Below are 27,658 nucleotides of genomic sequence, written 5' to 3' on the forward strand. Positions count from 1 at the left end.
ACCTGGAATCTGCGTCTGGTTACCTTACATAGAAAGGTTCTGTGGAGGCAGCCTGAGAGGTTTTTCTTTGTAGGGCTTCCTCTTAAAATCAGAAAAAGCCTTCTGTTTAGTAACACTGGTTGACAAAGCCAATATTATTGTCTTTTGTGTAGTCAAACAATGTTACCAAGTTTCACCTACACTCACCAAATAGGTACACAATTGGGAACCGGTCCTGGCTACCCTAGCTCGCCACACAGAGCAGAACAGACCACAGCAGTGCATGCTTTTTGTCAGACACAGGATAGGTTTAACATGTAGCTGTGCAACGCTCGGTCATAAACACGCAACTGATAGAGCACAGGCAGCAGCAATGCGTACGTTGCTCTGTCTTAGCATCTTTGTGTTCTCGTCTGGGTGAAATCAAGGAGTTGTCTGAAGAGAGCAAATGTAATGTTGGTGTGCTAATGAAGAGATTAAAAACCTGCAGAGAATTGTGCATTATACACATCATTGGCAATGCTACAGATGAAGTGTTGTCTGAAGGACCTATCTGTAATACTTTAATCATTTGTGGAGATCTCAAAGGGGCACATGAAGGAATGGTCCTCCCTTTATAGTCCGCATCTGGCCTATTGTGTTCTTCTCTATAGCTTGTAAATCAACAGTAGAAACATTTCAAAATATATTGTCATGCTAGCGATTCATACTTTAGTAATATGTTTATTAAAAGTGGGAGTTTTTAAACATGAACTGAGAAACATTCCTGCCCCCACCTTCATCACAATGCTATTAGTGAATTGGAACGTTCCCTTCTGTTACACAAGAACCACACTCTGTAATTCAGTATACAATGTTTTAATGCAGCCACGTTTCAATCCCAATATCCTTCACACTTTGCTCTGACTTCTCCTGTCCTTTCTATTCAACGAGGCTGACCCTTTCTGACCTACATTTGGATGAGTGCTTCTGGTCCAGATTGCCATCTAGACCACGTTAATGTTGAATATCAATCTGTTTGCTCACTACACTATTCTTTATTGCACATCCGGCCTTATAGATCCATGGAAGGCTTAAGTAGATGGGCCCTACTGACATGAGAAGCTTAGAGAAATGGCCCACTTAATTATATATTCTTTTCATTACCAACTGTCCATCCCACTCATGATTCAGCCATCCTCACTGTTAACGTAAGCTGGCCATATATACACAAATATCAATATATATACGCAATAGAAGGTAGACACTATAAGACGGACACTTAATTTCAATATACTTTCGAAATACTTTTAAAATGAGATTAGAGACTGTACTGGGCCTCTGCTTTCTGTATATTGTAGTATGTTGGTGTGTTATCACCAGAAGACTAATTTATTGGTCTAATGGCATTCGGTTCAAGATTTTTGAACTTGAAGTGAGTCTTTTTTAAGTTTGGAAGTGACTTTAGTGCTTGTGAATGGTGTTGGATTGAGGGCGCTGGAGTCTGAAGTTCTGGGTTCATGTCAGATTTACAGTGTTCACTGGGCCATCGGCGTATATTAATCACTGCTTCCTGGTTCACAGGTTGTACTCCAGTGCTATTGTTCGACCCAATAATTAGTTCCACCTGCTCTCCCTACCAACCAGTGCTGATTTTTCACAGTACCCCATCAGTGCCGCCTCTTTGTTCTGCCCAAGTATACCTGCCCTGCGTGCTAGCAGCTCTTCACACTGCCCACCAATGCCAGCTTCTGGTACTGCTAAGCATTATCCACTCTTCATAGTGTCCACCATTGGCAGCTCCTTTCACTGACTGCAGCCCACTGTTGTGACCACACTCACTGTGTACCACCAAATGTTCCTCATGCTGTCGGTGCCTTCTTCACCCCCTGCCTTCATGTGCACGTTAACATTGATCAGATCGTGTGTCGATTGAGAATGAACCCCGACAGTCACTTGTTAATTTTGTGATAAAATAACATGCGCTCTCCACTGTTTTATCACAGACCAACGATTCTTAACCTTTTGACTTCTGGTGACCTCCACTGAATCACTAATAGAAGCTGGGGGACCCCACCCTCAGCGATTTCTGTAATTTGATCATCAAAACAATACAAAAAATACAGATACAAGCGTACATCAAACAAATACATACTATCTGAAACCTTTTTAGGATCAGTAAAGACTCGGTTTATGAAAGACCCAACAATTTGAGAGACCCCTTTACTCAGTCGAAAGCTAAATTGAACTTTCTGACTGCACCAGTATCAAATACCTAGGACCTCACCTATCTGGAAAAAAATATCTCTCTCCAACTATCTTAACTTAGGTTGTCACAGAAAGGTTTTCATATGTAATCAACCTACCCACGTTTGAGTTGAGACATTTAAAATTTTAAATTGCATTAAGCCCCTTTGTGTTATCCCAATGCTTGCTTGCCAGAAAACATACACTAGATCACATAGCGATGGATAGAATTCTCAAAGTAGGAGTCTGTTTAAACTTTTTAAAATGCTAAAAGAGAAGAAATGTGCATTATTTTATTCGGTCAAAGATGTCAACTAAAAGCAAAAGATGTGTAGTGATTTTAAGAGTGATTTTAAGAGTAAACAAGAGCCCTCAACCAATTTTAAACTCTCTCCTGCTTTTGAAATACGACCTGGCTGTAGTCCATCCCTGCAGTTCCTTAAAAAAGATCTCCGGCAAAGAACCCCCTTACGGGGAGCCCGTCAGACATTGCAGCGCCGGTCTGACGAGGAGCACCCCAATGATGAAGCATGACATCCAATTGGATGTGTGAGGGCTCTAGCTCCTAAACCTTAGGGTTTCCCTTTTCTCGCCAGGAACAGTGTATTCATTTTGTTTACAGTTACCGTGGGAGATTATACACTGGACCTTCAACTCTCCCTGTCCCTTTATTTGTTATTGATAGTGATTTTAAGGGTCATTTTCATAGCATCTTCCCCAGCTTGGTGCCCGCTGAATGACAAGGCCTCACATGGAGCTATAAATCGCACGTTTTTATTTTGCTGCCTGTACCTGTGAACATTACATTCTGTGGCTACGTCACACTGATGTGCAGTCCTTGGGGAGCTGGAAAGGTTCCATCCTAAAACGTGCAAGGCACTAAGTCTCCCTCGCTGTTAAATAATAAAAAAAATACAACATTTTTTTTTTTAAGAAACTCACTGGAAATATATCTATCTATATATATATATATATATCTATAGATATATATATATATATATATATATATATATGGTACAACTATATAACTACAATCAATCTTCTTGGCGCCTTGATCAGTCGATCCGATTTGGTTACTGGAAGCTGTGAACTGTCATCTTTAATGTTGGAAAATTGCTGAAGATGGTATGAAATCAGCAATGGTCACTGAGTTGTCAGAATTAGTTCTTCTGACACTATCTTGAGCTGAACACTGATGCAATACAGGATTGAAATGGTAAAAGCGTCTGGTAATAGACTTCCAAGAGCACTGGGTAGTCACCATGTTTCCTTTATTGGACACTACTTGGAAAGGTTCAGCAACGTAAGCGGCCTCAGATTTTCTTTTTGTTTAGCTTTTGAGTTATCACCAAAACTTCTTTTCTGAAAGAGAGGTCTTTTGCATCTCGCCTCTTATCTGCATAAACTTTCGTTTTCTATTTGTGAACTAAGTCCCTTGTACGAATCATATCTGCTAGAGACTTGTAGTTACAGATTCCTTACTTTAGAATTCCCCCCAGGTTTCAGTCTTGATCTGGAGATTTTTCCTCGAGCAGTACCCCTACGCACCATAAGGTGGCATCGGTCGACTGCATCATTGGAGTTCTTTTCGCTGTCTATAACATCGTAGGACTTAAATAGGTGACACCCTGGCATGTTAATGTCAGTTCTTTTCTTTCCACGCCAGCCCATGCGCAGATCCAAAGAGCAGCGCACCCCAGTGTCACTTTTTGAAAGGACTTTTGTTGAAGATTTTTTGACGTTCTGGTGCGTTGAGATGTCATCACGGAAAACTGGCTTCAAGCCTTGCGACCCGTCATTGGATGATGTCCGTGATGGATCCGCACCTCGTCTTTGGGAGTCGTGCCTCGGGTTGCTCCTGGTTGAGAGGAAGGTCCCGAGACCGCTTATGGAGCCCGCACTCTTTGTTGTCCCATTTGAAGTTTTCAGGACGCTTGGGAAAGCATAAGAAGAAGTCAAAGAAAGGCAAGCATATTTCGACTTCACCCTGTCTATTGGACAATTGGGCACGTGAAAAGGAGCATCTTCGCTGTAGAGCTCTATCCTTGGAGCCCACTTCTGGGTCGACTTTGCCCCTCCCTGAGTTCCAGAGCCACCCCTACCCAACTCTTGAGAGTTTTATGAGGCAATGCGCCTCATTTTTGGGGAGTCCGACAATGCTGGAGTGCCTTTGGGTCCCACACGGTCGAAAGGGGCCCCCTCGGCTTCTACGCTGGTGGCTTCGGCCTCTGCTCTAGGGGCACCCAGGAATCCATTTCCAGATCCGCACCAGCGCTGGTCGTGCTACGCGACCTTCCCTGACAACTGTGCAGATGTCGATGCTCCTGAAGCTGCCCGGGCCCACAGTTGGCGTTGATCCCATACTTATTGTCAATTCTGACACAGAGCTGGATTGGCGTCACTACGCCTATTCAAACTTCGATGGGGACTTTGCTCCCGTATTCTTATGGGTACGGGTATGGAGGGGTCACTGGACCCTTTAGAATACCATATTGATGACTCCATGGTCTGGGCCCAGGGTCTGGGTAAAGCCAGTGGTCTAGACATTTCCTCTGATGTTGGCATGCTTTCTTCCCCTACCGTGGCTACTGAGGAGGAAGCGTTACATTCAGTGGTGGTAAGAGAGGCCAAGGTCCTGGGCCTCAGACTGCCTTCTGTGTCTGTCAGGACAAACATCCTGACTGAGGTGCTTCAGCCTTGGGCTTCCTCGTCAGAACCCCTCTTGCCCTTCAATGAGTCCCTCACTCATGTCATGTAGGGGATTTGGTCCAAACCCAGCAAGGGGCTCCTGTTAATAGGACAGTCGCCCACCGCCATAGGCCTGCACCTAATGAACCAGTATTCCTGACCCAACACCCCACCCTTGAGAACTTGGTTATCCAGAACTATACATCCCCAGGCACATTACCTTCCACAGCCCCAGACAGAGAATCCAAAAGATTGATCACCTTGCCAAGAAAATGCTTTCTTCCTTCAGTCTGGCATTGTGGTCCGTGAACACTGCATGCCTTTTGAGCAGTTACTCTCATACTTAATGGGACACAGTTGCGCAGGTGCGGTCACAGGTCCCAGAGGAGGCCTAGGCCATTCTTTCTCAAGCTGTTGCTGATGGGAGAGTCACAGTTAAGTTCACAATATGATGTGGACTGGATGCGACCGACTCAGTGGCTAGATCAGTTGCATCGACGTTGGGCTCGAGGTGCCACGCTTTGTTGAGGAAGTCTGCCTTTTCGGGGGATGGCCAAGCTGCGCTTACGGACATGACTTCGATGGCACCTGTCTCTTCGGAGACAAAGCCAACTCAGTGCTAGAGTGCTTTAGGAGTCCCAGACTTTGTCTTGGGCCTCGCGGCTGCCCCTCACCCCCCCTCAGTCTGCTTTTTGGCCCTTTCGTGTCCTACAGAAGGGGCACCCAACCATGTTCTTTTCCCTCCAGCCTCCGTATCGCACAAGCTGCCCAGCCTCTGTGTGGCTGGGGACTTGGGATCCAACTTCTTTGTGGATCAGGGAGCAAGCGGTTGGCCCAGTCCACCACCCTTTCCGCTGCAGACTCCAAACCTACCTAGTCTAATGCTTCCCCATCAGGGACCAGTAAGAGGCAGGGTTCCCTGCTGGGAATCCATCACATCAGACAGGTGTGATTTGCAAATAGTCCGAAGGGGCTACTCCCTCCCCTTCGAGATGACCCCTCCATCCATGCCACCATTTACGATCAGACGATGGAGGATGGCACTTCTGTGGGGGACGTTATGGCTCCCTGAGCCAAGTGAGCAATAGAGAATGCTGATGTGTAAGAAGTAGGTCGTGGTGGTTATTCCCGCTATTTTCTGGTGCCCAAAAAAGGACAAGGACCTATGCTCTATCCTAGACTGCAGGATCCTCAATCTCTTCCTCAAGAAAAAGTTCAAAATGCTCATTCTGGCTCGGGTCCTATCTGCCCTGGGCCCAGGAGACTGGATAGTAGCGTTGGACTTGCAGGATTCATATCCATATTACCATCCTGCCTGACCACAGAAGTTACTTGTGATTCACAGTAGGACACGAGCATTTTCAGTTTAGCGTGCTCCCCTTTGGCCTTACCAGTGCCCCTCTAATGTTCACCAGAGTGGTGGCAGTGGTCGCAGCTCATCTGTGCAGGTTAGGGGTTTCAGTCTTCCTCTACCTCGATGACTGGGCTTACCCCAGACTGTCATCTCCCACCTCCACACTACAGCGGTCGTCCTGCATTCGCTGGGGTTCACTATAAACGTGTCGAAGTCACACCTGATTCACTTTTAGATGCTCCCTTTCATCGGAGCTGCTCTGGACACAGTGCAGTTTCATGCCTATACTCCCGGGCTGCAAGTCCAGGATAATCAGCTATAATACTGGTGTTCAGCCTCTGTCCTGGATTTCGGTGAGAATGACTGTGGCTGCTGGGCCTCCTGCATGCTGCTGGTGACACATGTCAGATGGCATATGCGGGCTGACATTCCAGTGGGTGCAGCATCAGTGGAACCTCTGACATGGTCCAGATCTCGGAAGGAACTTCGCAAGATCTGTAGTGGCGGCTTTTGAACCGTGATTGGGTCAGAGGCAGATCCTCCCTCCCTTCCACAACCGGATCTGACAGTAGTGGGATGGGATGGGATGGCCCAGGGTTCTGCAATGTGAGTCTCGGAGAGCCGGGTCCATGCCAGGGTTTTAGCATATCCACATCCAGAAAAATGATGTCTCAGAAATCTACACGTTTCTAAATGTGGAAATGCTAAAAATCTGGTGTGGACCCGGCTCTCCAGGACCGACTTTGCAGAACCCTGGGATGGTCACATAGGAGAGTTGGAGATCAGAGGTGTCTTGTCTCTGGCGGAGTCCGGCCTTCATATCAGTCTTTTAGAGCTCAGGGCAATCAGGCTAGCACTTAAAGCATTCCTTCTCTCTCTCAAAGAGAAAATGGTGCAGGTAATCATGGACAACACCACTGCCATGTGGTACTGCAACAAGCAGGGCAGGGCGGGGTGGGGTCGTGAACACTTTGTCAGGAGGCTTTGCGCCTTTGGACATGGCTGGAACATCAGGGCATATCCCTGGTTGTTCAACATCTGGCATGCTTTATGAAAACCAGAGCAGACAAACTCAGCCGTCAATGCTTTTCAATCACAAATGGCGTCTCCATCCGGAGGTGGCGTAAGGTCTCTTTCAGCAGTGGGGAGAGCCTTGGTTAGATCTGTTGGCCTCCTCAGAGGACACAAAATGTCAGCTGTTTTGTGTGTTGGAGTTTCCAAGACTGCACTCACTTGGCAAAGCTTTTCGTCTTGAGTGGAACTCAGGCTTCCTGTATGCCTTTCTGCAGTACCACTTCTGCCAGAGGTCTCAAGCAGATCAAGAACGATCAGGCCTACCTAATTCTTGTGGCTCCGTACAGGGCATGGAGTCTGGTATCCTGAGCTGTTGAGCATGGCCATCCATTCTCCAATCACACTGTCCTTTTGTGAGGATCTTCTGTCGCAGTAGCAGAAGACGGTTCTTCACCCGAACCGGTCCAGTCTCTTACTTCTTGGGTGGAGATTGAGCAGCAGCAATTGACAGTTTTTGACCTTCAGCCTGAAGTCTGTAACGTTATCTTGGCAGCCAGTCGTCCCTTCACCAAAACGGTAAACGCCTGCTGTTGGAACAAATTTGTGGCATTGTGTACAGATAAGTCTTTATTTTTTTTGCCCACCCCCCCCATGCATTGGCTAAGAAGCAACCCCAGAGGGTTTGCCTGATAACTCCACCAGAGCAATAGCTGCAACCACTGCGTTAGCACACCATAGTTCCAGTCCAGGACATCTGCCAGACAGCAACGTGGGCTTCATTGCACACGTTCACCAAACACTACTGCCTTGACAGCCAGGTCTGAAGGGACAGCTACTTTGCCCTCTCGATCCTGCAGGACTTCCTAGTATGATCTTGGTTTGCAGACCCACCTCCAGGGATGGTATTAATTGGGTATCTATGCTAAGGTAAGGAATCTACAACTAGACGTCTCTATCAGATGAACAAGTTACTTAACTTGGGTAACGAATTATCTATTAGAGACATATTCTAGTTGTATATTCCTTACCAACCCACCCATCCTCCCCGCTCTACAAACTGATTTCTGGGGTCAGGGACTTCTCTTTCCAGGGCCCCATTTCTGACACACCAGGGTCAGTGTTCTTCATGGTTCTGTGCTTCTGGCGTGGAAAGTCGTGAAAAGAAACTGATGTCAGCGCGCCAGGGTGATGCCTCTATACGACCCAGGATGTTATGTCCGTTGAACACGGTGCCAATAAGGGATGTGGAATCTGCCAATGTCACCTAACGGCGCGCAGGGGTACTGCTCAAGGACAAATCTCTGGATCCAGACAGACGGCTGTGGGAAATTTTGATGTAAGAAATCTGCAGCTAGAATAAGTCTCTACCAGATCATTTGTTACTGAAGGGAAGTAACTTGTTCGTTTTCACTTTTGTCTCTTTCTGTGGCCATTGAGATAACTTGGTTGACATTGCTCTCCAGAACATCAATGTCATAGGACTCATCAGTGATCGAGTGGGGTGTCAAACGATAAGCTCATAAAGTAGAATTTAATACTGTTTTCAAGCTGAGCTTTTCAAGAGTTGCATGTTGTACTGCTTTCTTTAGTGTACTCCTAAAACGCTGAACAAGTCCATTGGCCTGTGGCCATAAGGGTGTGATCTTTTGATGCTGTATGTTCAGATGCGCCAGAAATTCTTTCAATTATTTTCTGTTGAAGAGTAGACCATTGTCAGGCTTTATTAAGGCTGGGATACCCCATGTTGCAAAGATGCCATCAGGTTTTTCTATTACTCATTCATGTCGTGGATGAAAGATCTTCGACCAAAGGAAAACGTGAATATTCATCTATAATCATTATTACTTGATGTCCATTATCAAGCGGACTGAAGAAATCGATGACTACTCTCTCCCATGCATGTTTAGGGAGGTCTAACAATTTCAGAGGATGCTCAGTAACTTTGGTTGACAGGCAATTGCATATGTGACAGGCTTTGAGTTCCTTTTCAACTCTTTTATTTAAGTATGAAAACAAAACTCTGTCTCAGAGAGCTCTGTTTGTATCAACAATACCAAGTGTCCTTCGTGAGCCACTTCGATCACCTTTTAGACTCTCGTAGACTCTCCAGAATCTGGATCCTTGCAGTATTACACCATCCTGAGTTTTGGACAATTCATCTTTAACATTCTTGTACTTCAGATTTTCACCATCATTACTGAGGGGTCAAGTGTTTATTCCACAACTGATGTGTAATTGTCTTTTAATTTCAGCAGGTCACTATCATGACTCGTTGCAGTGACAGTCTGGGCTAATGATACAGCAGCTGCTGTACTTGACTTGACAATGAAATATATGTAGGTCTTAGCCATTTTGGGTGGAGTACCATGACCTTGAATAGACACTCTCAAAAAGTAGGCAGCAAGATTTTGGTCTATGCACAATTTTATAATCATATTCTTGCAATAGAAGTCCCCATCATTCATTTCAAGGAGGCATCTTGGCTTTTGGATTACTGAAAATTGTCAGCAAAGCTTGATGGTCAGTCACCACTGTATACAGCTTTCTGTACAGGAATACATGGAAGTGTGCACAAGCCCGTACTAAGGTCAAACTTTCCTTCTCAGACTGTGAGTAAGTATGTTATGTTTGAGACAGACTTCTAGCATAGGCCACAATATGTTGTCTTGCATTTGGATGTCCGCTATGCTCTGTAGTATAGCACCTAACCCGACCCGGCTAGTGTCAACCACAATCTCTGAATGAAGCTTTGGATTGAAGTACACCATTTCTGTAGCATTTTCTATGACATGTTTGATTCTCTTGAAGCTTTTATCACATTCTCGTGGCCATGCAAAAGAAAAAAAATGTCTTTATTAACTCTTTGCTAACTGGCCATTCCAAGTAAAGAGCATACCATTGAAACATCTTGTGGGGGCTCGATATTTGTTAAAGCTTGTACTTTTGTTGGATCAGGCATCATTCCCCATCAGAAACGATATGGCCAAAGAATTTCAGTTTTTTCTGATTGAACTCACACTTGTCCGTATTTAAGGTTAACCCTGCATCATTGAGTGATTGACATACTTGTCTGAGGGCTTTATCATGCTCCTTGTGGGTAGCTCCAAAAACTAATATCTCATCACTATAATTGAATACATTCACAAAAGGTTGTATGATGCGATGTATGACACGTTGGAAAAGTTCTGCAGCCCATGACACACCAAAACTAAGTCTCTTATATCTAAACAATCCAACATGTGTTAAAAAGGTTGTAATATGTATGCAACCTTCTTCAAGCTCTGATAACCTTTATTTAAATCAAGCTAGCAAAATACTTTGGCACCATTCAATTGCGTTATATCAGCAATGTGCGACCCTGGATGTCGTTCTCGTTCAGTTGCTTTGTTTGCCTAGTGAGTGTTAATGCATATGCGCACAACACCTTCACAGTCCTTTTTAGGCACTACTACAATGGGAGAAACTCATGATATTGGACAAGTGGAACGTTCAGTAATATTGTGCATTAGTAATGATTTAAGTTCTGTTTCAACAGCTTCTTGTAAATGAAAAGAAACATGTCTGTTTCTGAGCAACAGGGCAGACATCCTCATTAATATGCAGTTTTAATTTCATAGTCTTTAAGTTTCCTAAACCATGAAACAATGAAGAGAATTGACGTACTATTTTGTGATGAGCATTCATGTTGTAATTCACCCACAACAGTCCCATATCAGCTGATGTGTTGAAACTGAGCAAACAGGCATATGCCGCTGTAACTTGAAGCACATGGATTGGTGTTTGTACTTTTGTTTTCTTAAGTTTCGCTGTTGCTATAATCGAACCTCGGCCTTTCATGTGCGTCAGTGTAGCCCAAGTGGACACTCTGGTTTTTGACGGCGTAAGCCGCGGTAATGGTGGCAGCTAATTGTACTTTTCGTCAGGCATTAAATGTATCAATACACCGCTATCGCTAATGAAAGGTATTGAACATCCTTTTATTTGCACTGCTCTCTGTGGACAGTGCTAGTATGATTTTGTTGCTTTGACATGTCGACTTTTCTTTGACTTTTCTCCTCACAGGCGACCAGTTCATGTGCACATTTTTTTGAGGTAAGCATTGACCTGGCACAATCACTTTGTTCACTTTCATGGGAATCTGCATCATCACTGAGGTCCAGTGATGTTTCAGCCTCTGGGTCATCCAGGACAGTTGTTGTAGTTTTTACCTTCTTTTTGGTCTCCATCTGTGCCCTATCACTCATGGAAACCTCTGGAGTTGTTCTGAGGCGCCACACAACAACTTTGATGTGCCGCTTCAGGTATTGCACGGCACAGTAAGCACAATCCCAGTGCTTCTTCTTGGGTCTCCCTGCCCAATACTGAGGTGGTAATGATCCACTTAACAAGACTCGGATAACAGTAATAGCAGTTTGCTTCTTTTTTGCTTGTTCTGTCAGCCAGCACTATTATTTGTAGTAATATATGGCACCTTATGATTGTCTTTATCCATACTTAATAAGCCTGGTTGTATCCGTCCTCAGCATTAACACTTCGTATACTGTAAAGCTTTATTTTGTGTGGCCGCGTGCTACCTTTCTGTGTGATCTTGGTTTTGGGGGGAGGAGGGTATGAAGGTTTTTTTTTTTTTTAATTATTATTTTTTATCCCCAGACCATCCAGTGGGAAAACAAGCTATCTGGTATACCTGTCCCACTGAAAGTTCTCTATCAGGCGCTTACTTACTGGGGGGTAGGAGGAGGGGGCGGGCGCCTCACCTATTTAAAAAAATAAAATAAAAAAAACACACAACAATGTTGTGCTACAACTTTCTTTTTTTTTTTCCCGATCTATTTCGGATCGGTAAATGAAAATCTACAATAACCCGCTCAAATTAATATTTTAATTTGTGATGTCCAGTATATTATTTTCTCCCGTTAACCGTGGATGAATTCTTCTATATTAACAACATAACCAAGCAAGTCCAGCTGTGAATTTTTGTAAAGTTCAGTGGTCCTTGGTAAATTAAGCAGAATTCAAGGCGTTGGAAAATCTTCGGTAAAAGTGAGCGAATAAAGTGAATCGAAGAAAATAGAGATATGATGAGGAGGTCAGACAAATGCTGGATTAAGTGGAGTGAGAGTAGTAGAGTGTACAATAATACTGCTGAAGTCTTCAGCTGTTACGCACAATAGATTGATAAACAGGTAAGCAGACCTACAGATTGGTGAATGAGCAGTGGTTGTCATATAATTGAATAGATGACTAAAATGGGTTATTAGTATAAAAAAAATGGAGAGAGATGGTAGGAGTAGTGGGTAGGTGGGTGATAGTGCAGTTTACGATCTACAGAGTGGACTGACTGTAGGTGCTATCGATCCTCATTGGCACAGACAAGGCTCAGCGGATTCAGAGGTACACCAGAGGCAACCAGTGTGTATGTCCACAACTGGAATTGTATTCCCTGGTACCCCTATGCTAGTGGCATACTCTACTTTACTGATGCCAACAGCATACAACCATTCAGGAGCAAATAGTGATGGTCAAAACGAGCTTACGGTGTATTCCTACTCGTGGCCAAGCAAGTCACATAGGCAACTGTGTCTCGTCGAAAATATAACCTAATTCGCTTTGCACTTCACCATAACCTGTTAACCAGCATTCTCTGTTTCTGTAACCCCCATAGATTTTTCAGGTACAATGTATACATGTGCACGAGGGGCTGAATGTGAATTAGCAAAAAGTGTAACATACAAAGGGATACATGTAAATTATGCGTGCCTTTGTGTACCTGCTGAACATATTTCCCATGCTCTCACCACACTTAGCAGCATACACTTGCACAATAATCAACCCAGAAAGGGAATTGTCACTAAATAACCAGTTTGGTATCGGCTACTTTCAGTAAAGTTTTCTTTTGTTGAACTGAGATTGCAGTCTTTTTAAAGCACGTGTATTTTTTAAACTTTCTTCATAAAAAATAACATTGCCAGAAAATGAAAACAACTGTGTGACTTGGCTTCACATTTTTGACCCAAGTATCAGTACTATTTTTAAATACCATGTTTGGATGTACAAAGCAAGGAGCAAAGCTCATCTTGCAAACTGTATGAGCACATGGTGCTGAAAAAAACCATTGCTGTTTCCTACAGTTCCACGGTGATGGTGTGACACCGGGAGGAAGGTTGCCAAAGAAACATACAAGAACTTCAAACTTGAATTTAAAAAAAAAAAAAAATGGAAAAGAATAATTGTGCCCAAAAAGTAACACGTTGGAGTAAGTGGGGCCCCTAAGATCTACTCATTCTCTCTCACATATGCAATTGTCTGAGTGTAAAAGTATGTATGAGATGAAGTACCCCCTTCTGTACATTTTAAGAATATTGCAAGTCACTGAGGAGTTCCCTTTTTAAGGTCACGAACTCTGAAGTGACTTGCAGTATCCTTATAATGTACAGCAGTGGGCACTTTTATACAGAGATTGCAGATTTCCATGAGTTATAATTGGTTAAGTTCAGGTGGCTTTTGTATTCAGTGCTGCAAGGTGAGAAAATCTCACCCACCTGTCCAAGATGCGCTCTGCTGCAGCATTACAGGGCCAAGTTTGGAACCATCGAGATTTGAAGTGTCTCATAGTGGTGGAAAGAAACCTATGCTAGCTAATGTTTCTTCCCAACTCTAGCACACCTTTGCTGAAGTGGAGTGATCTGTTCAAGCGTCTGCGGATCTTAAGGGTGTGAGAAGGTGGGCATATGATTTTCTTGCTAGAGAATCTGTATATGTGGGTTTGCTGGAGTTCATTATTTTCTTGCATTTTCCTATTTGGATGACTTCATTGGTAAATACTGGTCTTACTCTGGTGATGCTTCCCGTTTAAACACTTGAGTGCCTGCAGCAGTGCCAGAATCACCACCAATTTGCAGAAGAAAACCTTGTCAGAGTAATCAACAAGAGTTTACTGTTTCAGATGCTTGCCCCTGTAATCCTTAATTCAAGGTGATGCTAGCAGGGATTTTCAAACAGCTGATACTGGTCTTCTTTGTGAACTGCGGTGTTGAGTGGTCACACTATTTCATATATATATATATATATATATATTTTTTCTTCCCACGATAGGAAATGGGTTTGTGAACGCTCGAGCATCTCCTGGCTTACTAGGAAGCACAGATGGGAACGGGATGGGCAAGGTGATGCTGTCCAAGTCCCCACCACCACCAGGAGGAAGTCTCAACATGAACAGTCGTAAGCCGGATCTCCGTGTGGTCATACCCCCTTCCAGCAAGGGAATGATGCCCCCACTGGTGAGTTAGGATCCTTGTGTGTTGAACATGGTTCATGAATTTTTTTTAGGAACGGCAAAGTAGCCCATATGAAAATCGAAGAATTCCTGACAAGCACGGACATCTTCATCAACTGTAAAGTTAGATAGAGGAAGGATCAGGAAGGATGTCTGACAGAAGCCTGTCTGGAAATCAGATTTTCTGGTGAGCAGTCCTCTGCTGAAAATTAAATTGTTCTGTTGCCGTATAGGAGAGAGGGATGGAGAGACAAAGACAGTCCCCCCCCGTCCCCCCCCCCGGACACGATTCACACACAAAAAGTACTGTTTGTTCCTTGACTCATAAAGCTTTTTTCATCTGTTTGTAGATGCCTACTGTTTGAGGTAGCTTAGGTTTCAGCTGTTACAACCAGGACTTTTGCAGATTACTCTAAATTAAGTCATTTTTTTCTTTGGCATATCCTGAAAAAACAGATGAAGGTCAGCATGTGATGAGGATTTTCGTCTGTCTATCCTTTCCATTGATGCCTTAGTTCACGAATGTTACTCATCCAGCTCCATCTTTACCATGCACTTCTTGCCCCTGCTCTCTAGCCGGCTGGATGGTAGCAGTTGGTGGTTGAATTATGGTCCTGAAGCCCAGTACCCTCTTTTTAGCAGGAAAATGAATGATTTTCTGTCTGTTCAAATGCTCTCTGTCATCCTCCTCATCCTGTTTGGATTGATCCTAGTTCAAGGGAACATGCTACCACCATAAGCATATCTTCAAGAAGGGTTGCGTCATGGCACATTTTCTACATACCTACATAACATATATGTGTATATATATATATATATATATATATGTATGTTAAGTATGTTTGTCCATCATTCCCCTGTGATCTATATCCGTTTTTAAACAATGTACTACGATTACCAGTGTTGGAAGGTAGATTTGTCCAACAGATTATGGGACCAAGAATCTACAACAGAATGTCAGACTAACCCAATAATTATCGAAAAAAAATGTTTTGAGATGTATCTCAAAATGGAACTTTTTTTTACCATAATTGTTGTTTATACTGACATTCATTTTGTAGGTTCTTGGCCCCATAAACTGTTGGACGTCTACATTCCAACGTTGGTAATCATAGTACATTGTTTAAAAACAAATATATATCACAGGGGAATGATGGACATACATACACTTGTGTATTTGATAGAACCCCGAATGTTCCCTTTTTGGCTGATAATAAGGTAGACTAATATTCTGCCAATCATTAGTTATTTGGGGACATTAGCCCGTGGCTGCTTTTCATCAAAACTTACAGGAGGCCTCTGTGAACCAATGAGAGTCCACATTTTCCACTACTTATTATACCATAACAATGAACAGAGATTTAGGTAATAGTATCAGGTGAAAGGTATCAAAAAGACGTAGAAAGTCATTAAAACATAGTGACCGGTATAGTCATTAAATATTCGACACCAAGAACCTTCCCCTATTTCCTATGCGACTTTTGCTTCAGCTGAAACTGTTGATTTAGGGCATCATTTGCAGCTGAAGAGAATGCTACTTTTATTTATGATTAATCTAGAGAGTGCTCTGAAAAGCCCCACACTGATAAGTGAAAAGACGCCCTACAAGCACAATATGTAATAACATAAGTTATTATGTGCCTTGTAAAACTGCCATCTTCTCCTTTGAGGGAAACCCCACCATTAAAACCATATTTTATTTTTATGTATCTTAAAAAATGAATTGTGCATACCTTCTTTGACACCATTCCATGCATGCTTTTGGCTTATATCATAGTGCAAAAAGTTGAGTTCTGCTAGCAATTTGGTACACATTTGTATTTTTTTGTTTGTAACTGGTTTCTTTGCATCAAAGGATTATTTTACAGTGCAAATGTACATTAAGGTGGTTAAGCTGGTGTCTATATAGCAACAATATGATTAAGTAATTGTTTCCTCTTGGAATGTATCAGTCTCAAAGAAACCAGAGCGTGGTCTTTTACTATTGGTAGGTCCCCTCCGTTACCTCTGGGTCAAGTTATGGAGGGTAAGAGCATGTATACTAATACAAAATTTTCTAGTGTAGCGTTAAGAATTTTAGATTCCATTAAGGACACGGAGGCGAGGATTATGCTTCTCAATTCTTTACTACTTTTAACACAGCAGCCAATGAAAAAACAGTAACATTAAAGAGACTTTGAACCCTGCCTCCCATAACCACCAATAGTAGACCAACATGGTCTATAAATAGGGGAGGCACCAACTGACGTCCTCTTTCTTTGAAAAATCAGAAAACCAAAAAGTGCTCAAGTCCAACCAAAGTCTCTGGGGTGAAGAACAATCAACCAAAATCCAGATCTCCAAGAACGACCAAGCGACTGCTCATCACAGGTTCACCCTTGTTTGCCTTCTGTGTCTGAAAGAAAAATCCATGATAATACTCGAGACTAATACAATAACATTTCCAGAGTGGGAAACAAAAGACTATAATACAATCATTGAATAAGACCATTCAATTCTAATTACATACTGGGTGGGATAATCCTCGCCTCCTTGTCCTTAGTAGAATCTAAAATTCTTAACGCTACACTGGAAAATTTTGTATTCTATGTCAGGACCGCAGGCTCCGATTATGCTGGTTCAAAGCTGATCCACCACCAAATTAGACACATGTACTATAGGTTTATAATAAAACATTTTAAACATAGAATCACTAGACCAATTGGTCGCTCTAAGAACATCTTCCAATCTGGAGCCCAAAATAAACGATTTTGATGCTATGGCCCCCTGGTAGAATGGGCCCCATATAGAGATATATCAATACCTGCTTCAGACATCACCCAACGAATCCAGCGTGCTTAAGTAGCCGCTGAAACTGGTTTGAAGGGTTTCTGGGTGGAAATAAAAAGAGAACCCAAAGGATCCACCCTGTAACTTGCAGTGCGTTCTTCATAAACTTTTAAACATTTGACAACACACAGATTGGCATTATGTGGAAAAGCTGGATACTAAACAGAAGACATACATTTAGTATGCTTGGAAATGATAAAAGAAACCCCAGAAGGAGAAAAGAACCTCCCTCCGAAATCAAGGGCTTTCACATCTGACCCCCTGCGACAAGAAATTAAACATAGTAACATAGTTAACTTTGCGGACAATTGTTTCATAGATAACAAATGATTCTCTGGCCAATTAGACAAAAAAGATAAAACAACATTCACATCCCACAGCTGAGAATAGCGCGGTCTAGGTGGATTGGCCACTCTGATGCCTTTCAGCAATTTACAAACCAATGGGTGTTGCCCTATCGGTTTATTATTGATCCAAGAATGTCCAGCTGATATCGCTGATCTAAAATTATTTACCGACCTGTAACATAGACCAGAGTCTGCACACTCGGACAGGAAATGTATAATGTCCTTGACCTTGGATCCCACGGGATCCACCTCTCCTCGAATGCACCAACCCACCCACTTCTTCCATGCCAGGGAGTATCATTTGTGGGTGGAAGGAGCCCAAGCTTGTCGTATAAACAAGGAAGCTGAAGCCGAAAGGCCCTGCACTTGTGAGTGTCTCCCGATATCTTCCAGGCCATGAGACACAGCTGACCTGATAGGAGAAGAGGATGTGGGGAACACACCGGGTCCAGAATGAGCTGCGGAAACACCGGGAGCCGAAGAGGAAGGGCAATTGAGAGTTCCAGAAGGGATGGAAACCAAGGTTGACTCTTCCAAAGGGGGGTTATGGGAACCGCAGACGCTGCTTGGTGTCTCACGCACGTTGCTACTCGAGGAATCATGGCAAACGGAGGAAACGCATAATTCATCTGAGATGACCAATCCTGCAGAAACGCATCCGTCGCCATGGCCAGAAGATCTGGCCTCCAACTGAAAAATTTGGGGATCTGGAAATTGAGGCGAGACGCAAACAGATCCACCTAGCAAGGCCCCAATAACCCCATGACCTTCTGAAAAACAGATGGTAGAAGTTTCCAGTCGCTGGCATCCCTCAGGAATCGAGAGTTCCAATCTGCCACTAGGTTGTCTTTGCCAGGAAGGAATTCTGCTGTCACCATGATCTTCCGATCCAGACAAAGATGCCAAAATTCCCTGGCAATATTCGCCAGGAGGCGAGACCTCGTTCCCCCCAGACGGTTGATATACCGGACTGCAGACACCTTGTCCATTTTCAGAAGAATGCAACAATTGCTCCTGAGGAGGGACAGAGATCTGATGGCAAAAATACCCGCTAAGAGTTCTAGACAATTGATGTGGATATGCAATTCCTCTGAGGACCATCTCCCTCCTTGTCGAAAAAGGACCGCATCTCGCTCCCCAGCCCCAACGACTGGCATCTGATTCTATCACCACCTCGTGAATGTCCCCAAAGATGGCCCTGCCGTTCCATGCCTCCATGTGAGAGAGCCACCACTGAAGCTCTTCCTGGGCTTCTAGAGCTATAGGAACCATGTGATCGTAAGAGAAACCCCGTTAAAGGAAATTGATCTTCAATCTCTGCAAGGCTCTGTAATGGAGAGGACCCAGAAAAAACACCTGGATTGAAGAGGCCAAATGGCCTACAATCCGAGCTAGGGACCTCAAAGAAACCATCTGTTTCGATAACGCCAGCCTCAACTCTCTCTTGATTGATTTCATTTTCTGAGGAGGAAGAAGCAACTGGGCTTGTACAGAATCCACCTGGAACCCCAGGAACTCCAATCGTTAGGATGGGATCATGCAGGATTTCTTGTGATTGATCACAAACCCCAGATCCTAAAGAAGAGAAATCATCCAAAACAGGTGTGTCAGTAACAGCGATTGATCTTGAGCCATGATAATCATGTTGTCTAGATAGATTATCAATCGAATGCCTCGCTTGTGAAGGTTTTCCACTACTGGTTTTAGGAGTTTGGTGAACACCCACGGAGCTGAAGACAGCCCGAAAGGGAGAGTCAGGTACTCGTACCAACTGTCTCCCCACTGAAATTGAAGAAACTGTCGATGAGAAGGCGCTATGGGGACTGATAGGTAAGCGTCTTTCAGATCTAGACGAACCATCCAGTCTCCTTTTTGAAGAAGATCTCTTAACAGATGGATGCCTTCCATCTTGAAATGACGATATACCACAAAGGGGTTGAAATGCCTTAAATTGAGCACTAGTATCCTACCACCTCCCTTCCTTTGTACCAGAAAAACGTTGCTGCAGAAACGCTGTGGATAACAGGAGGTTAAGGCAATGGCTTTCTTTAACAATTCCTGAATGTCCCAGTTGGCCAGTTGAGCGTCCTCGAAATCGACCAGCCCGTCCAAAAAGTGTGTTAAACATTCTTTTAAGGGAAGACAGAGATTTATCTAACGAGGTGAAAGTCTTAACAGATTTTGCAGTGTCTTTAACAAACTTGTCCCTCTGCTAGAGGGCCTGCTTCAACCGAAGCCAAGTCTGCCAACTGAGGGTCAATACGCAGTAAAACGGATTTCCTACGTTCAGACGCTAATGCGCAGTTTGCATTGCCAAGGAAACATATTGCATGTTGCGTCCACCCAGCCAGCACCTCCGGATGGATGGCCGCCCCGGTCTCCTGAGTCTGAAGAGCCAATTCGAGTATTTTTGCGAGAGGGACAGATGCGTCCAGCAACTTATCTTGACAAGCTTTGAGGGCTCTGTCAATTCCTTTCTTTGGATCCTTGTTATACTTTTTAAGGAATGTGAGCATAGTGTTGTCAATCTCAGGAGTGAGCGCCATTTTAAGAGGTGAAACTGGACACTGACACTCCGATATCAATCTGGATCTGACCTCTTTCTCAAACCCCTTACAAACATGCAGATGCATATAATCCGCTACAGCAGGGGTAGGGGCCCAGTCTGGCACAGAACGGCCGCGCACGTGGGCGAAATAAAGTTAAAAAACGTAAAGCTGTGGAAAGAAGCGCGTATGCAGAGCGAGACAAAGATTTATCAACAATAAAAGAAATAGGATAACATACGGGCGCAACACGCACCCGAGCGCGCTTGAAAGAGCAAAGCGCCAGAACTCATAACATCGTAAAATAGCAAGATCAATACCAAATAAGCACAAATGGGGAGGCACTTAACTGACTGGGAAGCAGCAAAGAAAGAGGACGTCAGTTGGTGCCTCCCCTTTTATAGACCATGTTGGTCTACTATTGGTTGTTATGGGAGGCAAGGTTCAAAGCCTCTTTGATGTTACTGTTTTTTTCATTGGCTCCTGTGTTAAAAGTAGTAAAGAATTGAGAAGCATAATCGGAGCCTCCAGTCCTGACATAGAAATGGCCCTGTGTACATTCTTCGGGGGTTCCTGCAAACCCAGATGTGGCTTTGCACCTTGATTCTGGGGTTTCACTGTAAGTGTGTTGTGTATATGATCATGGGCGTTATTGTCTTTTTGCCGCACTATCTATAATGCTGAAACTCTGTGACTTAGTAATTTGTATCCCTCTTGTTTGCGGGCACAGACGGAGGAGGATGAGCTAGACTTGGTGAGTCTGAGGTTCCGCCTCAAGAGCATGATGTATTTTACGTTTTGCATATTCTTTACTACAAAAGTTTTCACTGCACGATAGACATGTTTAAATTAGTGATTACTCTGCATGCACTCACTGAACGAGAAAAGGATTCAAAATTGGCCGTTGTTATTCAGTTTATCGAGGAAAAAATAATTTCCCATCTTTGCAACCCCATTGCCTATGGTGTTAAGACTTTGATAACGCTTACAAGAAGAGACAGACGAATTTCCTTTTTGTAGTGTTTTTTTTCGGTGCTTTACGTTGATGACTTAATTTCCAAGATCCTCCTATTGTATGAAGAGGGCAGTGGATGTCTCCTTCTCTGGAGGCAGTTACATCAGCCCTGGTGAGGTCACCTTCTCCAAGAGCCGGTGCAGGCATGATTCCATGCCCGCCGCGGTCTCAAACCACAAGGGCCTTTTCCTGTTTACAGGCCCTCTGCACCAGAGCGGGCCGTCGAGTCGCGCTAACGGGGGCGGATATTCTTTCCTAAGGCGCAGTGTGCATCTTTGCTAAAACGTGCGCCCTCCCTTGACGCCAGAAAAGCGGTTAAAGATAACGACGCGTTCCTGTTCTTCCTCACACAGTCCCTTCTGCAGCTGTGGCAGCAGCATACACAGAGTACACGAGGCCGGCGAGACGTGGCGTCACGCGGTAGTGCAAACACAGACGCTGCATTGACGTTTTCCCGTTCTTAGTTTTCACGTTTAATCATGGCAAAGACTGCATGACGTCATGACGGTGCACTTGCATGCTGTGCTGTTTAATGCTTGTCTTTTTAGACTACTGGATTTAGAAAGCATGCATTGTTTTGTGATGTGTTGTGATTTTTTTATTTTTTTTTAAGAATACCTTGAGCATCATAAAACTAAAGTTGTGCCAAATGGAATACTTTTTTTCCTAATTTGTGCCACTGGCTTTCGCAGCAACTTTAAGATACAAACAAGATGAATGTAGAGCTGGTGTGTGGCGGGACTGTTTCCCCCCGGTCATATCATCTGATGCACATTTAACTTAGTTAACGTGGAATAGTAAACTCAGGCAAAGCTCGATTCAAAGACTAAGATCAGCTTAAGTTAAAAATGCCTTTTAACAGCCACTCGACACCATGAGTGTTTTAGGATTGCCGCGATGATCACACTACGCATCGTTGCTTTTACCAATACAATTTGCATGTTTTGCTTCTGTTCATGTGTTTATGTAGGAAATGCCAGCCATTGACTTACAATTTCAGTGATTAATTTCTTCGTGTGGATGCAATGCCAAATCGTGTACGTTTACGAAAAACAATTGTTTGAAGCTTTTCTTGTTCAATTATTTCTGCAAAAATGGTGCATGCAGTTTTAAAACAAGGTTACGGCGCCCTCTTGTGGTTTTTATGCTGACACTTTTTTTTTTTATCTAACAACTACATAGTACGCAAATGACACGAATTTCCATTACATGGAGACGGCCGCACACTTAAGTCTCATTAGCATTCAGTGTAAATTACATTTATACAAGGAAAAGAAGTTCTCAGGCAAGTGACAACGGTCGTCCTATTGTCTTTTTGTAATAATAAAGCTAAACGGATCAGTGGCCAGAGGCCTTGCATGACCCCAAAAACAGCAGAGTGCAGCTGTTCTCGAACAGATTTCTTACAAACTGATTTACAAAAATGGGTTTCGGAATCCCTGCCCTAACCACTGGGTCAAATTGACATCACAGTGCCAACGAGAGACCCCATTATGTATAGAAAAAGTCCTATCAAAAAGAATTCAGAAGCTTGCATCCAATGCGCACGCTACCTTGTCGGATGTTTCTTTGAAAATACTGTTTGTTCTCTTTTAAGTATATTTCTGTAATTTCTAAGTGTAGCATTTTTTCCATATTGTATGTACCACGTGCTCTCAGCTGGCGCTTGTTTTTGTTATACAACCTTTTGTCTGACTTAATGCCTCCATCCAGTCAGTATCTCTTAGCACCATTTAATGAGACAGCTACCCGCGGGGCAGTCTCATGGACCCATACAGCACATATTGAGATGACTGTCTTTTCGCTCAAGACGGTTCTCGAGTAAATTTAATGTGATGACAAAACTTGACAACGGGGGCCAGACTCCTTCTTTTTCTCATGTGTGACTTGAGTGCTTAAGGACCTCTTTAAATTAAAAGGTTCATAAGAAGTGGCATACATTCGTTCGGATTTGTACATTAACCATATAGGTTGTACATTCATCTCAATGTTAGCCTGGTCTTATTCTCTAGGACAAGCAGATCCAACCAGCTTTTTTCGAATCACATTCTGTAGTAAAGCTGTAACTAGTACAGCATGGTTTCCTTTGAAAACTCTTATTCAGGCTTTCAGTAATCTGGGCTGTTGGGAACTATCTTACACTTGGCTTTTCTGTGGATGCATTGGAGCATCTCCTCCAAAGATGCTGGGTTCAAATTGATCAACTAGCCCTCGCTGGACAGTTTTCAAATCTGTCTCTATCACAGTTGAACTGTTTGCAGGAAAAATAGCCTGGTTTCGAAATCTGGATCCAGTACTCTGAGACATTCAGAATTGCCATCATACTGTAGATAAGATATTCTGTACTACACACAATACATTTACGGAGGTGCCCTGCTTCAGGTTATATTCATATGAGGCTTTCAAAGTGGACATAACTGGGATCATAGTTTGTCTGTGCATGCTGACATTTTTCAATATGCCTCGTTAGAATGCTGTGCTCCGCATAGTTTTCATCCATCTATTAGTTCTGCTCCGCATAGTTTTCATCCATCTATTAGTTCGACTCAGAGCGTAGTTTTTCCTATTTAAAGTTTGAAAATTGACCGTAGGCATGCTTTGCATTACCCACTTTGATTTTGAGCCAAAACCCCACACCATTGCCCCTGTTGTATTGGCTAGACCTACACAGTTTCTTTTGTCATGTTTTTGTCAGCAACGACTTGTTGACTCAACTCAAGATGTTTAAACGTAGTGAAAGAAACGCTGGGGCATCTGTGCAATGGTATAGGGAATTGTCTCTAGTTTAGTTAGGTTTTGAAAACTCCACACAAGAGCTGGTAAGTCACTCAAAAACAAAATCCTCAAGGCTATGTAGAAACTGGTAAGTAATGTCTGATATTAACGAGGACGGCTAAGAGGAACGTTCACTTTATCCTCAAGAGGCCACTTCTCCATGATATTCTGACAAAACTGAAAGTCGTGCAACCCACAGCTGAGATAGGGAGATCATCAGAGCATAAAGAACTCCATAATAAAGAAGGCACAATGAATTCACGACCGTGGTGCCATCCACCTTGTGGAACAGAATGATAGTCTCAAACAAATTAGAGAACTACCCATCACACCATTAAAGGTGCAGGGTTAATGTACATATACAAACAAAAAGATTCCTTTAGGGATATTCATAATATAAAACCCCTAATTATATTACTGGCACATACCTAATCTTACTGGAAGTGAATTAACGGTTGTCCTATAGCCGTATACAAGCCTTATTCAAAATAAATACCCTTCTCCATTCTCAGTTTGTTTTATAGTTTTTTCTTTCACTTTTATTTTCATATGAATATTTCAATAAATACACGCCATCACTCAATACATATTTCTTATCCTATTAATATACAAACAAATATTTTTATAAAAACAGCATTTGTATACAAATAAAAACTTCATCTTTCATATGAAATCTAAACAATTTTCAATGCAGCATTTCTGTGGTTTCAGTTGGTCGTTCATCATTCTGCCGCCATTCTTGCGCATTGTGATTGACAGCACATTTTTCTTGTATATGTGCTTAAAAAGTAGTCCACTTCAGTGCCCCAACAAGTAAGCCAATCTCCTCTTACATTTCTGCTTTCATTTCATGTTTTTACATTCGATGGGTCATTTCTAGATCTCACCTGCGACCAAGCATGTGCTGTGACTTGAGAGTGTGTTCTTAACAAAAAAAAAAATGGCTTTGAGCCCACCTGTTACTTACCATTGGTTTGGTTCAACGTCCCTTATTTCCTTACTTTTCATTGGTCAGCGTCTATCAGTTTCATTTTCTCTTTGTGCGGTCTAGTACATGGACCATGGATCAAGTACATCTTTCTGCCAGTGTCTTTCCACTGACCACGCACTTCTGGAGGTCCTTTTTTTCTTTATTTGACTTGTTGCACTTGATATGAGTGCATGTGTTTGCATTCTGTCCCCCTCTCACCTACTGCCCTGGAGTTGCTTGCTTTATTCCCTCCCCCCTTCCTGTGGTGCTTACTCTCCCTCAACCTCATTGTCCCCTTTCCACTCTCTTTCTGCTGTCAATGATATTGCTTGTTCCCTCCTCGCATCGTTTGGTCCCCCCGTCCCACCCGGTCCTCGTGTTACTTGCCATTTCCACCCTCTTTCCACTGTTAGCTTTACCTGCCGTCATATTGCCGTTATTTTGATTACTTTCAACGACCCTTTGCAACATGGCTGAAAGTAAAGACAATAGAAGTGCTATGATGCAGTCAGCACCGGCTGTGCCATAGCACCTTTTTTTCTAGTTACTTTCAACCATATTGCACAGCAGCTGTCCAGCATGGCTAAATAAACACATCTCATAGAGCTGACCTGTTAGCCTTGCCAATGCTTGTTTTATATACATTTTCTTTTTTTTTAAACTATATATACACCTGTGGACAGTGCCGTTTGTACTCTTTATTACTTTTCACTTTTAATGTCAATTGTGTATGTAAAAAGTAAAAAAAAAAAAAGAGTAAAAAAAAAAATGCAGACTTGCCATGGACTGATATTTTGACTTAGCCAATGGTTTAATATTTATTTTTACTAGCCAAACCACCCCCAAAAAATGTCAACTACCGTAAACACTACCCTAGCAGAGTTTTCAGGCAGAGCTGCTGGCCCGCTCCACTGGATATGGCTTTCTGTATGGACAAGTGAAAAAATGTTTCCCTACAAATAGAAATAAAACAAACGCAGCAATAGAACAAATTGGCCCTCATAAACTCAGCTTGCTTTATCTTTCAAAATAACTTTACAATAAGAGTGCTTGGTGCTGGAGAAGAAAGCGTGAGGAGGAGTTGCAAATGCATCACAAGTCTGGGGGGCGTCGAGTTGCGGACAACAAACCGGTTCTGGTCACTCAGCCCATGAGTCTAGAGGGCACTGGCCCACATCCCTATTCTTCTTTCTTGTTTTTTGGACCATCCACGATTGCCTGCAGCTTTGTGTGCTCCTCCATTCTTACTGCTTGGATAGGCCCTCGGACTGCTTCTTGATGGTATGTACCTCGTTCTCAGACATGTGGAGACTTTTCTTGGTGGACTCAAGCCCATCCGTGAGTCCCTGGACTTCAGCTTTCAGTTTTGTGTTGTCTCCCTCATAATCAGTCTGCTTCATTTTGAGATCACAGACTTCAATCCTGGCATCTTTCAGCTCCTTCTTCAGCTTCATTCTCCTGCAAATACTTCTTGGCTTCATCGCTAGCTCCTTCAGCCTGCTTCTTGAATGCCTTGTTGGATGCCAGCAGCGTCGCTTGCTGGGAGATAAAGGTTACCAGTCTTCTAAAAAAAAGGAGAGCAGTAGAGAGAAGTCGGAAACGTACAGATTCCGCTGGGCCTGGAAAAGCTTCATGTGAATGTGCTGGACTGCCACAGGGTTTTACTTCACGTCCACATTCTCACTGACTTCCTACTTCTTGATCTCTCGTAAAGCATCAGTTAGAAGAGACACCAAGATTACTATCAGAACCACAAAGATGATATTTCCATAGGTCACCACCAGCTGCACCAAATGGGACTTGAAGATCTTCTGCCGACTTCGAGGAGAGATGAATGGAATGCACAGCAAAAACAGCAAACACCTCAGCATACATGGAGGTTGCAACTGTGGCCCACTCGAGACTCATGGTGTACTTTCAGGCTCTCCTGGAAGCAGACCTCCAGCACCCAAGCACTTCTGCCTCACTCTCCACTCTAAAACACTTCTGTCAATGTTTTTTAGTCATCCAAGCCCTGATTCTAAAAAACCTCTCCGGTAAAGTCAGTATTCAATCTCCAAGAGGCTGATAAACCCCACAACAATTGAATATCTTTGACATGAATGTGCAAAATAATGCCATTTTCATTCAAAGGTGTGCTAGAGACACTACATTGACATTAAAGAGAACGCAGGCAAAAGGATGAAAATGTAAAATTGAAACCATAAAGTTTCCTATTTCACCTATCACTATATTCATATACATTAAATGAAATGCAGCACATGAGAGAGAGTATTTATGTCCAGCTGATATTCCCGAGTAAACGCCAGTCATCCTGAGATATGCTCACAAAAAACAAGCCAACTCTTAAGAAACGTTAGCTCAATATTGATGGCACTTCAGTACGGTGATCAATTAATGCTGTTGCTGACCAAGCCTCCAAGGACACAACTAATCTATTCTTTTTTAAGTGAAGCTTCACTCCGGACCCCTCATATGATTAGATGTTAGGTTATAATGCCAATTGCTAGGGCCTATTTTTTGATGCCTCTGCTGAAAAAGCTTACCTACTGACTACCACATCATTTTGAAGATGGTTCACAATCCTTAACTTGAAAAGTAGCTCTGACATACACTTTTAAACATTACCACTAATATTT

At 43.1% G+C, this 27,658-nt stretch overlaps 1 protein-coding gene and 1 pseudogene across 8 annotated transcripts in view; one reads left to right on the top strand and one right to left on the bottom strand.

The window, feature by feature from the left end:
* The window catches only part of MEF2A (myocyte enhancer factor 2A), a 455,794-nt gene that overhangs the window by 360,257 nt on the left and 67,879 nt on the right, over nt 1–27,658 (top strand). For 4 of the 8 annotated variants that reach the window (XM_069222772.1, XM_069222773.1, XM_069222776.1 and 1 more), the window contains 2 exons: nt 14,357–14,541; nt 20,990–21,013. In XM_069222772.1, the coding sequence (XP_069078873.1) occupies nt 14,357–14,541; nt 20,990–21,013 (209 nt within the window). The remainder of the gene's footprint in view (nt 1–14,356; nt 14,542–20,989; nt 21,014–27,658) is intronic. The other 4 variants (XM_069222774.1, XM_069222775.1, XM_069222779.1 and 1 more) reach the window with 1 other exon arrangement.
* Nucleotides 26,199–26,927, bottom strand: LOC138284235 (B-cell receptor-associated protein 31 pseudogene; annotated as a pseudogene).

Source organism: Pleurodeles waltl, chromosome 3_1, assembly GCF_031143425.1.
Source record: "Pleurodeles waltl isolate 20211129_DDA chromosome 3_1, aPleWal1.hap1.20221129, whole genome shotgun sequence".
In the NCBI taxonomy this organism is placed as follows: domain Eukaryota; kingdom Metazoa; phylum Chordata; class Amphibia; order Caudata; family Salamandridae; genus Pleurodeles; species Pleurodeles waltl.